Raw genomic sequence first — 17,004 nt, 5'->3', positions numbered from 1 at the left:
CTAGTCCGGGATGGGCACTAGCTTACAACCTTGGAATCAAGGCACCAACAGCGACGTAACCGAATCCCGTCTGACGAGCCAATCATAAATTTTCGCCAATTTCCATAGTGCGTGGCCCTCGTCAGGGCAAAGACACCCTATCTTTGGCCATTCGCGAAAAAGCGATCAACCTCAAGTTTAATCACGCCCAACGACACCAAACCACGAACCGCCAGCAACCATCGAACCGGTTCTTCGACAAGATGCCGTCAACTACGGAAGGAACGAGACCTGCCCCTCAAAAGAAGACCTTCGGCAAGTCGACAAGAGAGGTCCCTCATGCGTCCCAGAAGGCGCAGAAGTGGTACCCAACCGACGATGATGCTCAGTCAAAGAAGGTGGGTTTTCCGAATCCCCTCAGTATCCAGAAACTGGCGGCCCGCGATTGCTAGCTGCTCGGCCGATTTGTGAAATGTGCGATCGTTGCTGCTCTCACTTCACGGCTGGACCATGGTGCAATGCGGAGCCGCTCAGTTATAGGAACAATAATCTATCAATTGCGAGCATCACTAACAGCGCATACAGGTCCGCAAGTCTATCCGAGCTTCAACTCCCCGATCTACTCTCGCCCCCGGTGCTGTTCTGATCCTCCTCGCTGGCCGTTTCCGTGGCAAGCGTGTCATTCTCCTGAAGAACCTCGACCAAGGTGTTCTCCTTGTTACCGGCCCCTTCAAGGTCAACGGTGTCCCTCTCCGCAGAGTTAACGCCCGCTACGTTATCGCCACATCCCACAAGATTGATCTGTCCGGTATTGATCAGAAGAAGGTTGAGGAGGTTGCGTCAGAGAAGTACTTCGCACGGGAGAAGAGTGATAAGAAGACCGGAGAGGAGGCATTCTTCAAGCAGGGAGAGAAGCCAGAGGTGAGATATAATGATCGGGAGAGTTATTGAGCCGGAATCTGACAATTGAATAGAAGAAGAAGCCATCCAGCAGCCGCGCCGCAGACCAGAAGGCCATTGATAAGGCTATCCTCTCGACAATCAAGAAGGAGCCAATGCTTATTAGCTACCTCGGAAGCTCATTCAGCCTGCGCAAGGGTGACCGGCCACACGAGATGGCTTGGTAAGGGTTGGTAGTTAGGGCGTCGGACAGTGGATGTGGGATACAACTTGCATTTTTTGACCTTGAGGGCATCGGTCACAATTGCTAGGGCGCTTTGTAATCAGAATTGCAATGACGAATAACTCACAAAGCAAAACAATGGGCATTTCGATTCTACGTGTAGGATACCCCTGAGATCCAAGGATTTCCGTTCACTCATGAGCCCCTTTTCCTATTTCCGGAGTGCACTCGGGCCGCTGGATGCCTATAGCCCAGAATGACCTGTTGGGGACACCTAGCAGTAATGATTCTCTTAAGACGGTATCTGAGTAGGAGAAGCTGCCAATAGACTGCCATGCCCCAAATAACGTCGAGATAGTGATACCTGCGAAACACGTCCTATTGTAGCCCAGTAAAGCACAAGGATCAATGTTAGAGGCTTCTAGCGACTTTGCATTTGACACTTTTCCATCTCTAAAGTTCGATTCTCGTAGTAATGTTATGGTGAAAACCGGAGTTATTCACATGAAGGTATGAAAGGTATTAAAAGATAGTTGGAACTCGGGAGGCAAAGCCAAGATTTCCTGCCCACCTAAAAAAGAATCCATAGGCAAAGCCATGTCACTGTGGCCCGTGTGAGCTAATTTCCGTTATCCGGATTTTTTCTAATCTAGGTAGGTATTAAACTGGAACGCATTTGGAGCATTTATAAAATACAGGTTGCATGTAACCAGTTCGACCTCTCCCCACACCGATGAGCGCAAGTGTACGGAGGAGCCTGAGTAGGCTGAATAATGGCGCTCATTGGGCAGCCGCGGCAGGACCCCGCGTCAGCCTTGCGCTAAGATGGGGACCCCCAAAGCACCTGCACACGTCCACGTCCACAGCTCCATACCGCCTCCCTAGCCACAAGGTCACTCTTCCCCTCAATTCTTCTATGGTCAAGCTTCCAAACGCCCTTAATCGATTATCAGTTATACGTCGTCATATAACCACCATGAACGCCCAAGAGCTCCAGAACTTCCTGGCGGATTCTCCTCCCAGCACCGTCAACCTCGTGATCAAGAAGCACTTCGATGCTTTGTCAGATCAGGAAGCCCGCTATGCCCACTACATTAGCAGGTATGAATGGGGAACATACCTATATAAGAAGTCTGAAAGTCCAGCGTGGTAGAAGCTAATATGTTCCCTAGAGCTGCCTTCACTGGAACTCGTATCACACTTCGCCAAGTGTCTCCCGAATCCGAGAGCATTTTCGATTTCGTAATCGAACTCTACAAGAGTTGTAATGGAGATTGGAAGTCCCTTCAACAGAAGGCCGGAGTAAGTGACGAAGATCTGAAGTACTTCCTGGAATATGCAGTACAATTCCTCGGAAACTGTGGTAACTACAAGGGGTTCGGAGACTCTAAATTCGTTCCCCGATGCGGAGAGAAAGCGTTTGATGCTTTGGCATCCGTCTCGCCAGAGGCAAATGCACAATATAAGGCCACCAAAGGTGGAATCTTCTCCAATGACAACTCTGGAATGATGCATCTAGGATATCTAGATGAAGGTCATATGACAACGTACTATCCCGATTCACATGGTATTACCAAGGCAGATATTTCCGGAGTCTCGAAGTTTCTAGAGAAAATAGGCCTACTTGTGGTATGTTGGCCATCCTTGTAACAGCTTGTTAGCGCAGGCCAGAGTGTAAGAAACACTAACTGACATTGAACAGGAGAACACAAGATTAAGAAAGAACGCCGATGGCAGCTTTGACCTGTTGATTGCATCAGAAGTCACCAAGGTCCCCGAAAACGGTGGGGATGTTGGCAAAGAGACCGAGTTTGAGATCGATAGTGGCTCATTGCAAGGCAAGAAATTGAGGCTGGTCTACGGTGACCACTCGAAGGAAATGGGAATAATCACCGGCTATCATAAGAAGGCGGCCGAAAATGCTGCGAATGACAACCAAAGGAATATGCAACTCGCCTATGCCAAGTCATTTGAAGAAGGGTCTCTAGAAGCTTTCAAGGACTCCCAAAGATACTGGATCCGTGACAAAGGCCCTATGGTGGAGTCGAATATTGGCTTCGTTGAGACATATAGGGATCCCCATGGTGTCAGGGGAGAATGGGAAGGTATTTTTCACCGTTCTCGAGATTGTGGATTATTGGTACTAACATTACTCCCTAGGATTTGCCGCGACAGTCAATCTAGAACGCACCCGAGCCTTTGGCGCTCTTGTTGATGCCGCGGAGTCCATGATCCCGAAGCTCCCATGGTCCAAGGAATTCGAGAAGGATGAATTTTTAAGTCCTGACTTTACAAGCTTGGAAGTTCTATCATTTGCCGGCTCTGGTATCCCTGCGGGAATCAACATTGTGAGTTGTCCCTTCTGTAGTTTGTTTCGTGATCTCTAAAGCTGACAATAAAATTAGCCGAATTATGATGATATTCGACAATCGGAAGGTTTTAAGAATGTCTCCTTGGGCAACGTACTCAGTGCCAAAGCGCCAGATGAGAAGATCCCATTCATTGCCGAAGAGGATCTAGAAATTTATCAAAAGTACCGCGATCCTGCCTTTGAAGTTCAAGTGGGAATCCACGAGCTTCTCGGACATGGCACCGGTAAACTACTGCAGGAGACGTCTCCCGGCACCTTCAATTTCGATAAGTCTTCTCCGCCGATCAGCCCCATCACGGATAAACCAATTACAACGTATTACAAGGTGGGTGAGACCTGGGGCTCTGTCTTCGGTAGCATTGCCTCAAGTTACGAGGAGTGTCGAGCAGAATGTGTGGCAATGGCACTGTCCTGTGACTTTGAGATTCTAAAGATCTTCGGATTTGGAGACGGGACGCCGGACATGGATGGCGAAGCTGGAGATGTGCTCTATGCTGCCTACCTCTCAATGGCTCGAGCAGGCATTGCCTCTTTGGAGTTGTGGGATCCTAAGAGCCGAAAATGGGGCCAGGCCCATTCTCAAGCTCGCTTCAGTATCTTGAAATGCTTTCTTGAATCAGAAGATGAGTTCTGCCGATTGGACTACAAAAATGAGGATCTCTCCGACTTGACTATCAAGGTCGATCGAAGCAAGATCACCACAGCCGGAAGGAAAGCGGTAGAAGCCTACCTCCAAAAGCTGCACATTTACAAATCAACTGCTGACGTGGACGCTGGAACGAAATATTATAATGAAATGACGGAGGTGGAGCCAGTGTTCTGGGGCGAGAAGATCAGGAATGAAGTTCTCAGAAACAAGCAGCCTAGAAAGGTATTTGTGCAGGCAAATACGGTCCTTGATGAGAAGACTGGCAAGGTGTCTCTGGTGGAGTATGAACCTTCTTTGGAGGGCATGATTAAGAGCTATGCGGAAAGAAACGTTTAACGGAGTTGACGGCACAAGTGCTTCGTGGTGTAGGAGCTCATGGGCAAGACTAGACCCGACGACAGACCAGTAGAGTAGATAAGAAGTGCTGCATGGTGCAATGAGACATGATTCCGTCACATCGAGCGTAAATAATCCATATGCTTTAGCTTGGCAAAGTCCTTGTGAATTGATTAATAAAATATCAGATCGGGAAGTGCTAAGTAACTTAATGGTGGCGGTTCGAGAGGCAGGTGAAAGGGGTGCAGTCACATGACATAGCATCCATCATCCATGCTCGATTGGGTTTAGTTGCCCGGGCTGGCTCGCTACACTCAACCACACGAAATTTATCAACTTTGAGAAATATACTAAGAGTTGCGCGCCCTCATATCTCCTTCTCCCTCCCGCAATTACGACGCACGGAAAAGGTCACCATGAAGTACATTCATTCCGAGGAGACCTTGAATGTCCCTGAGGGGGGTAAGTGCAATTTATCTCACAGTTCGAACGCGCCCGGAACCTGGCACCTCCCGAAAGTTGGATGCGCAGGAAAGGGAAGAGAATGAAGAGCCATTACTGACTTGCTTCGCACGAATAGTCAAGGTCACCATCAAGTCGAGAATTGTCACCGTCGAGGGTCCACGAGGTATGGCTTGATTGAAGGGAATATAATGGAGGAAGAAGGACTGACAGGAGGAAACAGGCAAGCTCGTCAAGAACCTTTACCACTTGGCCGTGAACTTCTCCCACCCAAAGAAGGACGTCATCAACATCGAGCTGCATCACGGTGCCCGAAAGAATGTCGCTACCCTCCGCACAGTCCGAACTCTCATCAACAACATGATCATTGGTGTCACGAAGGGATTCAAGTACAAGATGCGATATGTCTACGCACATTTCCCCATCAACGTCAACGTGGACCAGAACAAGGAGACTGGCCTGTACGAGGTTGAGATCCGGTACGTGCGAATTTTCTATGGGAATTGGAGGAATGGAGGCGTTCCCTGAAAGGACTGAATAAGGCTTTGGAGGGGCAAATTGCTGACTGGATATGGAATAGAAACTTCATTGGCGAGAAGATTGTCCGAAAGGTCGTCATGCACGAGGGTGTCGAGGTTGAGCCATCCAAGAATCAGAAGGATGAGCTGCAGCTGTGGGGTAACTCGCTCGAGAACGTTTCACAAAGCGCGGCGGACATTCAACAAATTTGCAGAGTACGGAACAAGGATATTCGAAAGGTAAAGATTATTTGGGCTCCCCGGAGACACTTTTTGCACATGCTAATGGCTTTGTTGTATAGTTCTTGGACGGTCTGTATGTTTCGGAGAAGGGCAACGTTGAGGGGGAGGCTTGAGCGGTCTGGACTTTTCCTAGTTACATCATGTTACGGGGGAGCATAAGGATTGCTTTGCATGTTAGGTAGCGAGATGATCCAATGAAACTCTTGCGAACCAAGTTTGTCCAAAAAAAGAACTTCCAACATTGCAACAAATTCGCCGATCCCACCTTTCTTTGAGCAATGAGATTGGCGTCCCATCCCTAAATACCACCCCTCGATCTCTTGGAGCCCGATATTTCCGACATATCGTTTCTCTTTCGGCGGATTTCATACTGAACACCCTTTTTAAGGCATTTCTGCATTCGGTAACTATTTAAATGCGGCCTGATGGTATGGTCATCCGTGGTATTACCATATCTACGACTTGCTTCAAGAAAGGGCAATCGGACCCTTAAACGTTTTTATTTCGGCAAGGCATCTGATCTAGCTAACTTTCTGCGGCTCCCTCAACATAACTCTATTCACTCCCGGCTCCTTGCCCCCATATTTCGATAAGTCCACACTAATAGCGTTAATCTCCTTGAAGCCAAGCTTAGCATATACAGGATAGCCCGCAGTCGTAGCTTCAATATAAACAAGGCGTCCCTCGGCATCAGCCAGGTCCAGCGTATGCTTCAACAGCTTGGGTCCGAGGCCCCTTCTCTGATAATCTTGATGCACAGCTAGAAGATGTGCCACTAATCACGTGTTAACATGAATTACTCCTCTCATGGGTTTTGTAAGATATAGAAAGCTCACCATAAGTATTCGTTTCATCAACAGTCTCCTCTCGAATCCTGTCCAGAGCGCTGAACTTAGCATCAAGAGCCTCTAGATTCGCGCCTCTAGGCCAACTATCATCCGTGCCTTCTTTCTTCCTCCTCTCCAACTCCTTCTCCTCTTGCTTCCTCTGCGCTTTCTGCTCTTCAGTGAAAACATGGGGATATGCCCATCTTATAAACGCGCACGCCTTTCCGGTATTGGGATCCGTGATCTTGAAGACCCGGTACTCGGGCTTGGAGAAGACTTTGGTAAAGCGGATTGTTAACCAGCGCTGCCACTCCTCCGGGGCAATTTGGTCAGGGGGCAGAGTGTAGCGCGCGAAGTAGTCGTCGGCGAAGGCACTCATATAGATGTTTATCATATCAGGGACATCTGCTACTGTGCAGGGGAAAAGTTGGAAATTGGGGTTTGGAGAAGACATTTTTATTTGTTTTTCGAGGAACGAAATATAGGAAGGGAGTTGGAATGAGAATAGAACGTTGAAAATGTCAAAACTAAAAGATGGTTAAGTTAAAGGTTTGAGCAGCTCTTAACTGCGAAGAAATAACTCTGTAGACGGGAATAATAGTCATATGAAATGCTCAAATTTTGGTGATATACAGAGTCATCAGGAGAACAAGTTTGCCTCTCTGGCAAACGCGCATTCGGTATGAGTCATGTTAAGAGAACTTGTTATCGCCCAGTCTGATCGTGTCCAAGGCAGGCCGGGGAACTCCGAATGAGAGATATGAGTTGTTGTAGGAGTGAGTTCCCAATAGGCGTGTTATATCCGGAATACAGCGCAACAACTCAGAGCAACGCTTAATAAGCTTCGGAATCGTTGAACGCAATTGTTCTGCAAAGAGGACGTGCTCTTGTACAGTACTGTACACGTACAATGTACAGTACTTATTTGGTACGGAGTATATCCGATTCGGAGCTTGTCATGGTAATGTCGGTACTCGCAGTCTCGCACTCTACGGACTGTGGGTCGCATACTTTTTAATCTTATTCCAACCGGCACCTGATACACGATTTGCTGGCTTGCACCGTTCAGGGTCGGGGAATCGGGGATGGATCATGGGATGGGATGGGATGGGATGACAGATGCATTATTGCGTTCTTGCATTACTGCATTATGCCTGAATCCTCCCTTCCCCGTCTGCCGCAGAGAATCCTCCGTTTCTTATGCGGGGTTTTATTATTGTGCGTAACAAGAGTGCGTTGTTGTTGGTACCGACTTCTCAAGTTGCAGTACGCAGGTAGTACCTAGGAAGTACAGACTGCAGAGTCAGGCACTATTATTGAGTACCTTCGTGCCTCGCTGTGCCTGTGCCTACTGTACGAGGCCCGCCCTTTTTAAACTCAAGGCTCAACTCAAGGCTCAAGCCCCCAAGCCTCCAGCCTCCAGCGCAGGGACGGACCCGACGACCTATTTCAAGAGTTTAATCATCGACGAGTCTAACCCCAACAAGTGAATCCAAAGTTTGTTTGATTGCCGGCCGCGGAATAATTGCTCCGTCAGGACTAATCAACGGCGGAGGCGGTGAATTGGCCAACGAGACACCGCTGAAGCGCTCCAAGAGAAGCCACCAAGCGCCACACCGCTGCCCGGAGGCAAAGTCTGTGCAAGATGGGGCAAGATGGATCATGGGTGTTTTCTTTTGCTGGCGCTCGCGGGGATATCATTGGGTCACGATAATGTTGTGATTGCGAGTGTCCCTTTTAGAGCCTCGCCCCTGGTTCTTTTGTGCAATTCCTGCTCTGCTGTTGTACGCAAGTACGAAGTACAGTGCAAAGTCTCCATGGCACAATGGCACAATGGCACAATAATAATAATAATAATAACGGCACAAGGGCATCCATTCTGTACACCTCATGTAATGTACTTTGCAACCTGCTCTGCTCCCTTAATATCGTCTAAGCAGTAAGAAGTCCATCTTATAATCTTATTGCTGGCACCATGGTCTTATCTCCACCTTAGACACCTCCTATCCCCCTCTCATTCTCCCTCTCTTTTTTCCTGGCATCCTCTCAAAAGGTATCCTGTCCCCCAGACCCGCCCTTCTCTCACTCCCGCTCCCTCGCCTCCTTTTTTGGGTTCCCGCATTCATGTGCCTGCTGCATCTGTTGCAGTCCCAACCACGCATCAGGTATTCAGCCGGCGGCCGGTTTGCTACAACTTCAATCTCTCGAATCCGCGACTCCCTATTCTAGGGGCGGCCGGTGGCGCGCCGGGTCCTGACGGGCCTCTGCATCTCGATTGTCCTCTTGCCCTCGATCTCCGCCGCGGAGGATACACTACACATTGTAGCTGAGAAGTGGAGCTTGGCGGGCCTCTGCATCTCGACTTTCGGCGCGCGATACACATCGTAGCTGACAAGTGGAGCTGGGGAGACGCGCCGTCATCACCAAGCACGGAGCCGTGCGGGTAGCAAACAGCCATGAGTACGGCGACAGCGACAATGGCTCTGCCTGGGTCGCCGACTTTGACGAACCCGGATATGATCCTTCCATATGGCGAATACGAATCGGCCCCTTCTCCTTCCTCCCAGCATCCATACCGACCTCCTTCGCCCGGCAACAACTGGATCGACCCAGCAGACCTGCAATTCTCCCTTGGGCCTCCGCGGATGGGATCGATCACACCTACCACTCCGATCATATACGGCAATGGAACAATGTTGTCAGATATTGGCGAAGTCACCGAGGCCGAGAGCACTCCAAAGCGAAGGTTGCCTGGGCCAGCAGAGCGGAGGATGCTCAAACAGGCCCAGTCGTTCAATCTGCCTATAAAATCAAGTCCGACGATGGGCTATCAGGTCGGGATGAAACGGGCGAAGAGCGGGACACATTTGAGGAAGTTCTCGATGGAATCAACAAGCACAGTCACATCCGAGCCCCCCTCTGCGGAAATATTCAAAGATTTCGATGATGGAATTAGCGTGGACGATAGCAATTTCCAGGGAGACGATGAGGAGAGCGTTGCGGATTCCTATAGCGAGGAGTTGGTCGCACAGGAGACGAGGCGATTATCAAGGAGGGAAAGCATCATAACCCTTGATGATGACCAGAACGGAAGTGCTGCTTTGAGCAGGAGAGCCGAAGAAATCCTGTCGAATGCAAAGAAGCGATTGACCGTGCGTATTTCGAGCTTGAGCCGAGATGTGCATGCTAACTAGATACTAGAACATGGAGGGAAATCTCACGCGGGCCCGAAGCTCACTGTTCATCACACCGTCCAAGTCGATATCTTCCATCCACAGCAGCAGTCCGTTGACGAGACCAACCCCTTCACCGCCACCGAATGAACGACTAATAGGCCCTCTTGGAACCGCTCCGTCAAGACACCGACAGCTTCATACGGGTTCCGGTGCTACAAGTGCAAGTCCAGGACATTCGAGGATATATAGTGAGAACTCTATATCTTCGCCTCTGCGAGGAGAGCGCTTCCCGGTCCGTGCAGCAAGCGCAGCAGCTCGATACGTCGGGAAGGGTGGAACAGATGGAAACCAACGAACACAATCAGCGTCCCCAAGTTCCGAGGATACGCATGAAGGGTCCACCACCCCTTCACGTCTTAGTTACTCTTCCCCGTCAACGAGAGCCTCGCCACCGCATGCTGCCACACTTGAACCGCTGAATGAGGATCAAACAGCCCCGGAATTTGACTTCGACAGAGCAAGCGTGAGATCGAGCATCAATGGAAGTTTTGTAGGCCCAGACGGCGAACGGGTCTTAGCAAGATCTACTTCTTCTATGCAAATGCGGGATCTTCAAAGTCAAATGCATGGTCTTAAAGGTAGATTATCAGTACTACGAGATCGTGCTCGAGATGACACTATGAAACGCCGAAGCTTGCAAAGTCTTAGAACACCGAGCCCATTTACAGCCGCTGAAGAGTGGTACACTGCTGCCAAAGCATATGGGGAAGAACCTCTTAGTGCTGATGCTGGCGTTGTCCATCCTCCATGGAACGAAGAAGAAGTCGACGGTGACAAAGAAGACAAGTCTTCTGCGAAACTTGAGACCGTAGATCAAGAGGATTTTCAAGAGGTGGTTGAGTATGCAGACTCTGACGTCACGAGCGTTTACGAAGATGTTGCTGAGGACCATCCTGTAACGAGCATCTTACCACCGGCCGATGAACCAGGAACTCCAGTTGTTGACAGCACTCAGTCTCTCGAAAATGATGCAAGCCATATTATAGATAACGACGATGACCGCACGCAGTCTCTTGAAAACGATGGACATCATGTTATAGACAATGAGGATGACTATGATGACGAGCTCATTAACCATGACGAGATTGACGACTGTGAGAGTGATGCATCACTTTATCACGATTCGTACGATACAATGATATCACATGAGGATCGTGAGGATGCATTCGACTATGAGCACTTCTTCCTTCACAGTGCAATGGGGACAATCAGCCAGCAAGTGCACAACCGGCGGGATAGTGTTAGTACTGTTGGCTCGGAAGACTCGGTGGAGACCACCCGCGCGCCCATAGCTCAGAGCACGGATAATACCAAGAGTCATAGCAGGCAGTCTTGGGGCCATGAGAGATCGGGGAGTTCAATCTCTACTTCCACGATGCAAACCTTTGCAACAGCAGCAGAAGAACAAGACGACGAGGACACATTTGGCAACGATGAATTTGCTGTCCAACAAGTTGACGCACCTACACGCCGTGGAAGCACACCACTTACTACAAAGCGTGAAACTTTTGGTGGTACGCCCTTTGACTTGGTCCTTCCGGACTCGGATGAGTTTTCTTCAGAGGACAAGTCCCGACCTTCCTCTGTATTCTACGAAGCTCAGCAGCAAAATGGAACCTCCGACCACCGCCTTTCAGTCTCATCAGTAGGCTCAACCCGCAGTTTCCCCTTGGTAAACAAGCCCAAATCTTCATCGTCAGGCCCGGCCTCCGTCCGAGAATCAGGAGGCTCCAATCTCAGTAGCGATACTCCAACCTTGGTCGACAGACAAAGTACCATCAGCGATGAAAGACTCCGGACATCACCCGTGCACATGCTTGCCAAAGAAGACCAGATCCTAGTCGAAAGACTAGTTGCCAGTCTCGGGAAATGTGTGCTAGGGCTACAGGAAGCGGGAAGAGGCAACCATGACGGTCGTATGTGGAGACGAAGACTAGACGCCGCGAGGCGGGTGCTTGAAGGGCAACAGGATGCCATATAACTAACACATCGTCACATGATCTTTCCAGGAAACACCTTATATTTTTCATTTGTTACACATCTGTCCATTTTTGGTTCAGTGCAGCAATCTCTAGAATGCACGGGGTCCCCGGGGTCCCAGGCGTCTTGGATTACTTGGGATGGCTTAGTTTTTGCAGCCACCACATTTTGATACCCCCCCAATATTCGATTCTTGCTTTTGTAATATACTATAATGTCTGTCCTTTTAGCGGGGAAGCCCCTTTTCGACGGCGGCGGTACACTGGCTGCCTTTATACAATAGCGTGCGCTAATGTTTTTTAAAGACTTATGTCTAATGTTTATGTGGGGATGGATATTGGATACCTATTGTGTGCATGATATATATTACTTAGATATACATATATATATAATCTAGATGCTACTACTTTTGAAGTCTCGAAATTTCTGCTTGTGACACCTGTGTTGAATTTTACTCTGTTTGATATGGATTAGGGAGGGGAGCAATAACATTCGTGTGCTTCAGAAGATTTGGAGGTAGTCTGAATAGACTAGCTCCAGAGCCTGTATTGTGGGCACGGCCAGTACCATATCCAATATGAACACCGAACCAGTGCCATTACCGGCCAATAACTACCATAGCTATGCAAACATAGTAGCCAAATGCTAACAAAGATGCCCCTCGAGCAAAACAAATCCCATATCCTATGAACCCAAACCCCGAACACCCACGGCATGAACTGCAATCCCCGAACGCCCAACCATTTCCATCTTCCGTCCCCAAACTCCCCGAACCCAACACAAAACCCAATCCTTCAATTCAAAATCCGCTGCTCCGGCGGCCTCCACGGCACACCCAGAACCTCAAAAATCTTCCTCTCATCCCTGCCCTCCACCAAAGACCCGTCAGTAATCTTAACCCGTCCCGGTCCCCTCAGCACATCCTTATAGAGCCCTCGCTGGTTAAGCCGCATACCCCTCTTACTAGCCAACAACCGCATACTTCGATTAAAAATATCATCGCCCGTGAAATACAGCAGTGCGGCACCCATCTCCGGCTCGGGAACGAGGAGGAAGTCGATACGCCGCCAGATGGGGTTTCCTGGTAGCACGCATACACCATGCCATTTTGAGCCGCTGTCGGAGGCGGAGGAGCAGCTGCGTGGGACTGCGAGGGCGGCAGCTAGAAATCCTGTTTCTGTGAGGTGGGTGACGAGTGTATTTAGGAATGGGAGCAGGTCGCTTGAGGATTGGGTGCCAGGCTTGGATAATATGAAATCGATGTCTCCTGAGCTGGTGGCGCCGCGGCGATAGCTACCTCCTATTATTACTTCAACGTCGGCATCAATGCCTGCCACTGCTTTCTTGACGATTTCACCCAAACTAGTCATCTGATCTTGCGGAATGCGCGTGTTGAAGTCGTCATAGTGGTCGATTCCAATGCGTTGGTTGTCATTGAGACGTACATGGGACTTGATATCATCAAGGGTTTTATAGCCCTGTTGTATCCACTTGTAGGCTTGGGTGAGGCCCACGCCATAGATTTTGGTGAATGTCTGTAAGATAAGATCGTTGGGTTCCAATTTGGCGTAGTCGAGTTTCCGCAGGTGCCCTTTGATAGCAATCTCCTGTATCTTTTCCGCTATTGACTCCCCAACGTATGGGATCAAGAGCGCTTCATCCTTGGAAACGACTTTCTTCGTCTGCTTCCGCAGGGCGGTAACGGCTCTTCTGTATGCCATAGGTCGCCATGGATCTCGAATTCGTTCGTAGTAACTTGCCAGTTCTTTGAAGGACTCGATGGTTGCAGCATTGGGATTCGATTTCGAAGATGTGCCAGTCCCACCCGTCATGCAACTGAAATTCTCTTGGTTCATAGTTCCTTTGGGACCCTTACGTCGCTTTTTCCATGCCGCTCGGTTGGGGGACCGCTCTCTGCTGTCGTCCGAATTGTCCGAGTCTTCGGGGCCGTTGCTTGATGGTGGTCCGCTGCTATCATCGTCATCGTCTAGTGGTAGATCCTTGGTTTTCATTGCTATCTCAATCATTTCATCAAGTGCATCGCCGTTTTCCCGAACCGTTCGGATATTCTTTGGGGGAGATGCCTCCTGTGGACTTTTCACTATCTTCTTTGCCTTTTTAGGCTCCCCTGATGGCCTCCAGATTTTCGGGGTTGGGACTTCTTCAGGGGACTTTTCTTGCGTTGATGGCTCCTGCCGTGGCGGCGTTTGAATCCTCAAATCATATTCCCGGTCCCCTTTGTTAGGCCCCTCTACTCCCGGATGTTTATCTATGGTTGGAGAGGCTACTGACACTGGGCTCCCAGTAACTGCATACTGATTCTGTCTTGGATCGAGAAGTGAGCGGAATTGAATGCATTCAACAGGATAGTTTTCATTAACCAAGACGACATTTCCTGGCAATGAGTCGATCCTGAAGGCGGATTTGAGATATTGCACGATGCTCTGGTATGTTAATGCCTTATCCACGACAACGTGAGTTACATCCATCCCAAAATCCTTAGTCCAGATGGCACCAAAGCTCTTTGCTTTTGTGATCCGGGCTCGCCGCAGAGGCGCAATATCATCCGGAGGAATGTAAAAGAATGTCAGACCTTGAAAGACTCGTTCCTTCTCGGGGGCGAGTTTGATGGACGGCTCGCGCTTCCTCTTTTGCTTCTTCTGGAGCATTGATGTGATACCAGAGCTGTTCTTCAACACCAGGGAGCCGGCCACCGGATCAGACACAGTTCGTCGTTCCATGTTGGGTCTGTATTGGGGGGATGAGGGGCCGGCTGGTGGTGGCTTGCCATCAAAGGACGTCTCAACTGAAGGTGGGGTGGAGACACCATAACGAAGTAAGGAGCTCTTGCGAGCGGGAGAACTTTCGTTCGCTATGCTGACACTTGATACTGGTGCCGAATTTGTACGATGTATTGACGGCACCTTGTTCTGTGAATCCGAGGGCTGATTCCGGCGTTCACTTGGCTGCGACGAAGGGGGAAATTTTGAAGCAATAGTTCGACTTCTTGGCCATACAACTTCCCTAGGATGATGTGTATCCTCTTCTTCGTCGGAACTTTGTTTCAGGGCATAGAGTTGATCAAAATACTTGATCTTGTCAGCTTCGGCAGCCTGTGGTGACAATTAGCAGCATTGGCACATGACGCTAATCACAACTAACCATTCTCTGAGCGAGAAGCGGCAGTGATCGAGTATCACTACCATCGAATCTGTTTTTCTCTTTATATAAATCACGTGTGGCGGATGTGAGGGTGATGCAGCACAATCTACCTATCTTATAGCTGATGTTGACGATTATCGTTGAATGGTTTATTGTTCATTGACTTGCGACGGCGAGTCTGAGGCATGGCGCGCGCTATTTCATAGGCGAGGCCATCGTCGACTTCCGAATACTGAGTCATTTTCCACCTCAATGTTCTTCCAAAGAGAGGAGATTGCCTAATCCCAAAATAGATATTTGTGCTTAATACTAAATTAGGCACTATTTCACGGTCCCAACCAAGTTCCTTTCTGAGTACTCGTATTCCTCGGGTCTGGCGTGTGGTGGCACAGTTTCGAGTGCTTTACTATTTGAGTATATAGAGTAACCCGGAAAGGCACCGACGCAACATACATCATGTCATAACACTATTGGTGAAGGAACAAATCAATTTCAATTTGATTTCAATTTACGCGTTTAGAGACAAAGGAATGAGAGTCGAAGGAAGGTGACCCCTCTGCTAAAGGAAAAAGGACAAGTACAATCTGTCGGAGCCCAGCGCCATTGCAGAATCATTCCACGCCTCGTTAAGACTCATACTAAACACTCTACAAACCATAATACGGCTATGCTCAAAAACCAAGCCAAGCCAAAGCTATCAACTCGACTAAAGGCCTATCCCTATTCTCAAACGTAACCGACGAATCAAGGATCTGGTTCCCATTTGAAACCCTTGCCCTTGTTCGTGCCATCAACTCTGCAACTGAATCAAGGATGTAGTGTGGATTTTGGTAACTGTAAAGATGGGATACGGGGTGCTGATGGCTCAGGTTTGCGAGATTGTCGTCTTGATTTCTTTTTGGAAGTTCTCAACTAGAGAAAATCAGCCTGTTGTCGATATCCAAGACGCTTGATACCCTAGGATGAATGGCACAACAAGGTGGTAGAATGAAGACCAATGTACTCACCTCTCTGTTATGTTTATATTCTATCCACTGTCTCCATGTATCGCTGCATCCATCAAGACCCAGTGTGGCAGGAAAATCAGCGGTGCCATCCGTCTGTGCCTCAACATCGTCAACCTGTCTCAGTCCAGTTCGTCTCAGTCCAGTCGCAGGCACTTCTTCCACAGGAGAAAGCATGGCCGTTTCAGGGCAGTTAAGATCCGGCGAAGGAGCAATGGGGGTGTTAGTCATGGTGCGTAAAGTGCTGGGGTGAGGGCTGTTGGCTCTCCATCGGGTCATGCATAGAAGTAGCCCCAACATACACACCAGGTAGAGCAGTACACCGCTAAGAACAACGAGAGTAGCCTGGAACCAACTCAATCCACGAGAGTTAATGCAACGAGTAAAGGAATCGCCTTCTAACCATTCACATGACCGTTTCTGGAGTTTTGCGGTATATGGCACTGTGAGATCTGGAAAGTGACGGATAGTGTTGTTTGACCGCGGCAAGAACCCCAAAAGACTGGCCCTCTCATCTCGGGAACTGTTGTTAACTTCAGCAGTGTGACAGTGTCGCCAGAAGATTAGACTAGATAGGAAGCCACAGCGTTTCGGAGGCCGGCCATCAGAAGTTCGAGTTGGGTTTTTGAATGCGTTATCCTCTTCCGTGATGTTCTGGACGACCTTATCGATGAATCTCTTGACAATACTATCCAAACAATCTTTGGTGTCCCCATGGTTGCAGGCTTCAGGACCAGTTTCAATATCTCGCGGATTTAGTTGCTCATGTTGTCCTTCAATGTTCGGAAGCTCACGTATCAAGTTTAAAGGAGGTGCATGCTCGGCGCTTTGGCTATCAACAAGTCGTGATTGAGGCAGCCTGGTAGGGTGGACGAAAGCTGATCGACCAGTTGTGGCATGCGAACTAAGCAGTGTGGCTGTGAAATACAGAGCAGCCATCACGAGGAGCGAAGTAAACACCAAGCAAGTGAAACCCCTCTTTGTGCCCTGGTGAACATGAGATCGAACGTGACGGGTTCCGGCAGCTTTGAAGCCTTAAGTTCTGGACGTTAGTGACTGCATTGCGGAAGGAGAAGATGACAGTTACCAAAGGGATAAAGGGCAATCATATTGC

The 17,004-nt window shown here is 49.1% G+C and overlaps 6 protein-coding genes across 6 annotated transcripts; 4 read left to right on the top strand and 2 right to left on the bottom strand.

Moving 5' to 3' along the window:
• Positions 1 to 242: 242 nt before the first annotated feature.
• BP5553_01896 (putative ribosomal protein L6.e.B, cytosolic) lies at positions 243 to 1,106 on the top strand (the record flags this gene model as incomplete). The annotated part of the gene is made up of 3 exons (XM_032010519.1): positions 243 to 377; positions 565 to 900; positions 954 to 1,106. 3 exons carry the CDS (start codon positions 243 to 245, stop codon positions 1,104 to 1,106), a joined length of 624 nt encoding a protein of 207 aa, XP_031874573.1.
• A 972-nt stretch (positions 1,107 to 2,078) lies between these two features.
• BP5553_01895 (putative dipeptidyl peptidase 3) lies at positions 2,079 to 4,458 on the top strand (the record flags this gene model as incomplete). The annotated part of the gene is made up of 5 exons (XM_032010518.1): positions 2,079 to 2,203; positions 2,275 to 2,731; positions 2,805 to 3,207; positions 3,263 to 3,450; positions 3,508 to 4,458. 5 exons carry the CDS (start codon positions 2,079 to 2,081, stop codon positions 4,456 to 4,458), a joined length of 2,124 nt encoding a protein of 707 aa, XP_031874572.1.
• Positions 4,459 to 4,874: 416 nt separating this feature from the next.
• On the top strand, positions 4,875 to 5,794 carry BP5553_01894 (putative ribosomal protein L9.e.c14; the record flags this gene model as incomplete). The annotated part of the gene is made up of 5 exons (XM_032010517.1): positions 4,875 to 4,920; positions 5,039 to 5,086; positions 5,144 to 5,399; positions 5,501 to 5,678; positions 5,741 to 5,794. 5 exons carry the CDS (start codon positions 4,875 to 4,877, stop codon positions 5,792 to 5,794), a joined length of 582 nt encoding a protein of 193 aa, XP_031874571.1.
• Positions 5,795 to 6,202: 408 nt separating this feature from the next.
• BP5553_01893 (Acyl-CoA N-acyltransferase) lies at positions 6,203 to 6,962 on the bottom strand (the record flags this gene model as incomplete). The annotated part of the gene is made up of 2 exons (XM_032010516.1): positions 6,203 to 6,456; positions 6,518 to 6,962. The coding sequence occupies 2 exons, from the start codon at positions 6,960 to 6,962 to the stop codon at positions 6,203 to 6,205; spliced, it is 699 nt and encodes a 232-aa protein (XP_031874570.1).
• Positions 6,963 to 8,985: 2,023 nt separating this feature from the next.
• Positions 8,986 to 11,725, top strand: BP5553_01892 (Uncharacterized protein; the record flags this gene model as incomplete). Its single annotated transcript, XM_032010515.1, has 2 exons — positions 8,986 to 9,660; positions 9,710 to 11,725. The coding sequence occupies 2 exons, from the start codon at positions 8,986 to 8,988 to the stop codon at positions 11,723 to 11,725; spliced, it is 2,691 nt and encodes an 896-aa protein (XP_031874569.1).
• A 793-nt stretch (positions 11,726 to 12,518) lies between these two features.
• On the bottom strand, positions 12,519 to 16,829 carry BP5553_01891 (uncharacterized protein; the record flags this gene model as incomplete). The annotated part of the gene is made up of 2 exons (XM_032010514.1): positions 12,519 to 14,837; positions 15,894 to 16,829. The coding sequence occupies 2 exons, from the start codon at positions 16,827 to 16,829 to the stop codon at positions 12,519 to 12,521; spliced, it is 3,255 nt and encodes a 1,084-aa protein (XP_031874568.1).
• Between the last annotated feature and the right edge of the window lie 175 nt (positions 16,830 to 17,004).

Source organism: Venustampulla echinocandica (genome assembly GCF_003357145.1).
Source record: "Venustampulla echinocandica strain BP 5553 chromosome Unknown scaffold_0, whole genome shotgun sequence".
Taxonomy (NCBI): domain Eukaryota; kingdom Fungi; phylum Ascomycota; class Leotiomycetes; order Helotiales; family Pleuroascaceae; genus Venustampulla; species Venustampulla echinocandica.
This window is presented reverse-complemented; position numbering and strand designations above follow the sequence as displayed.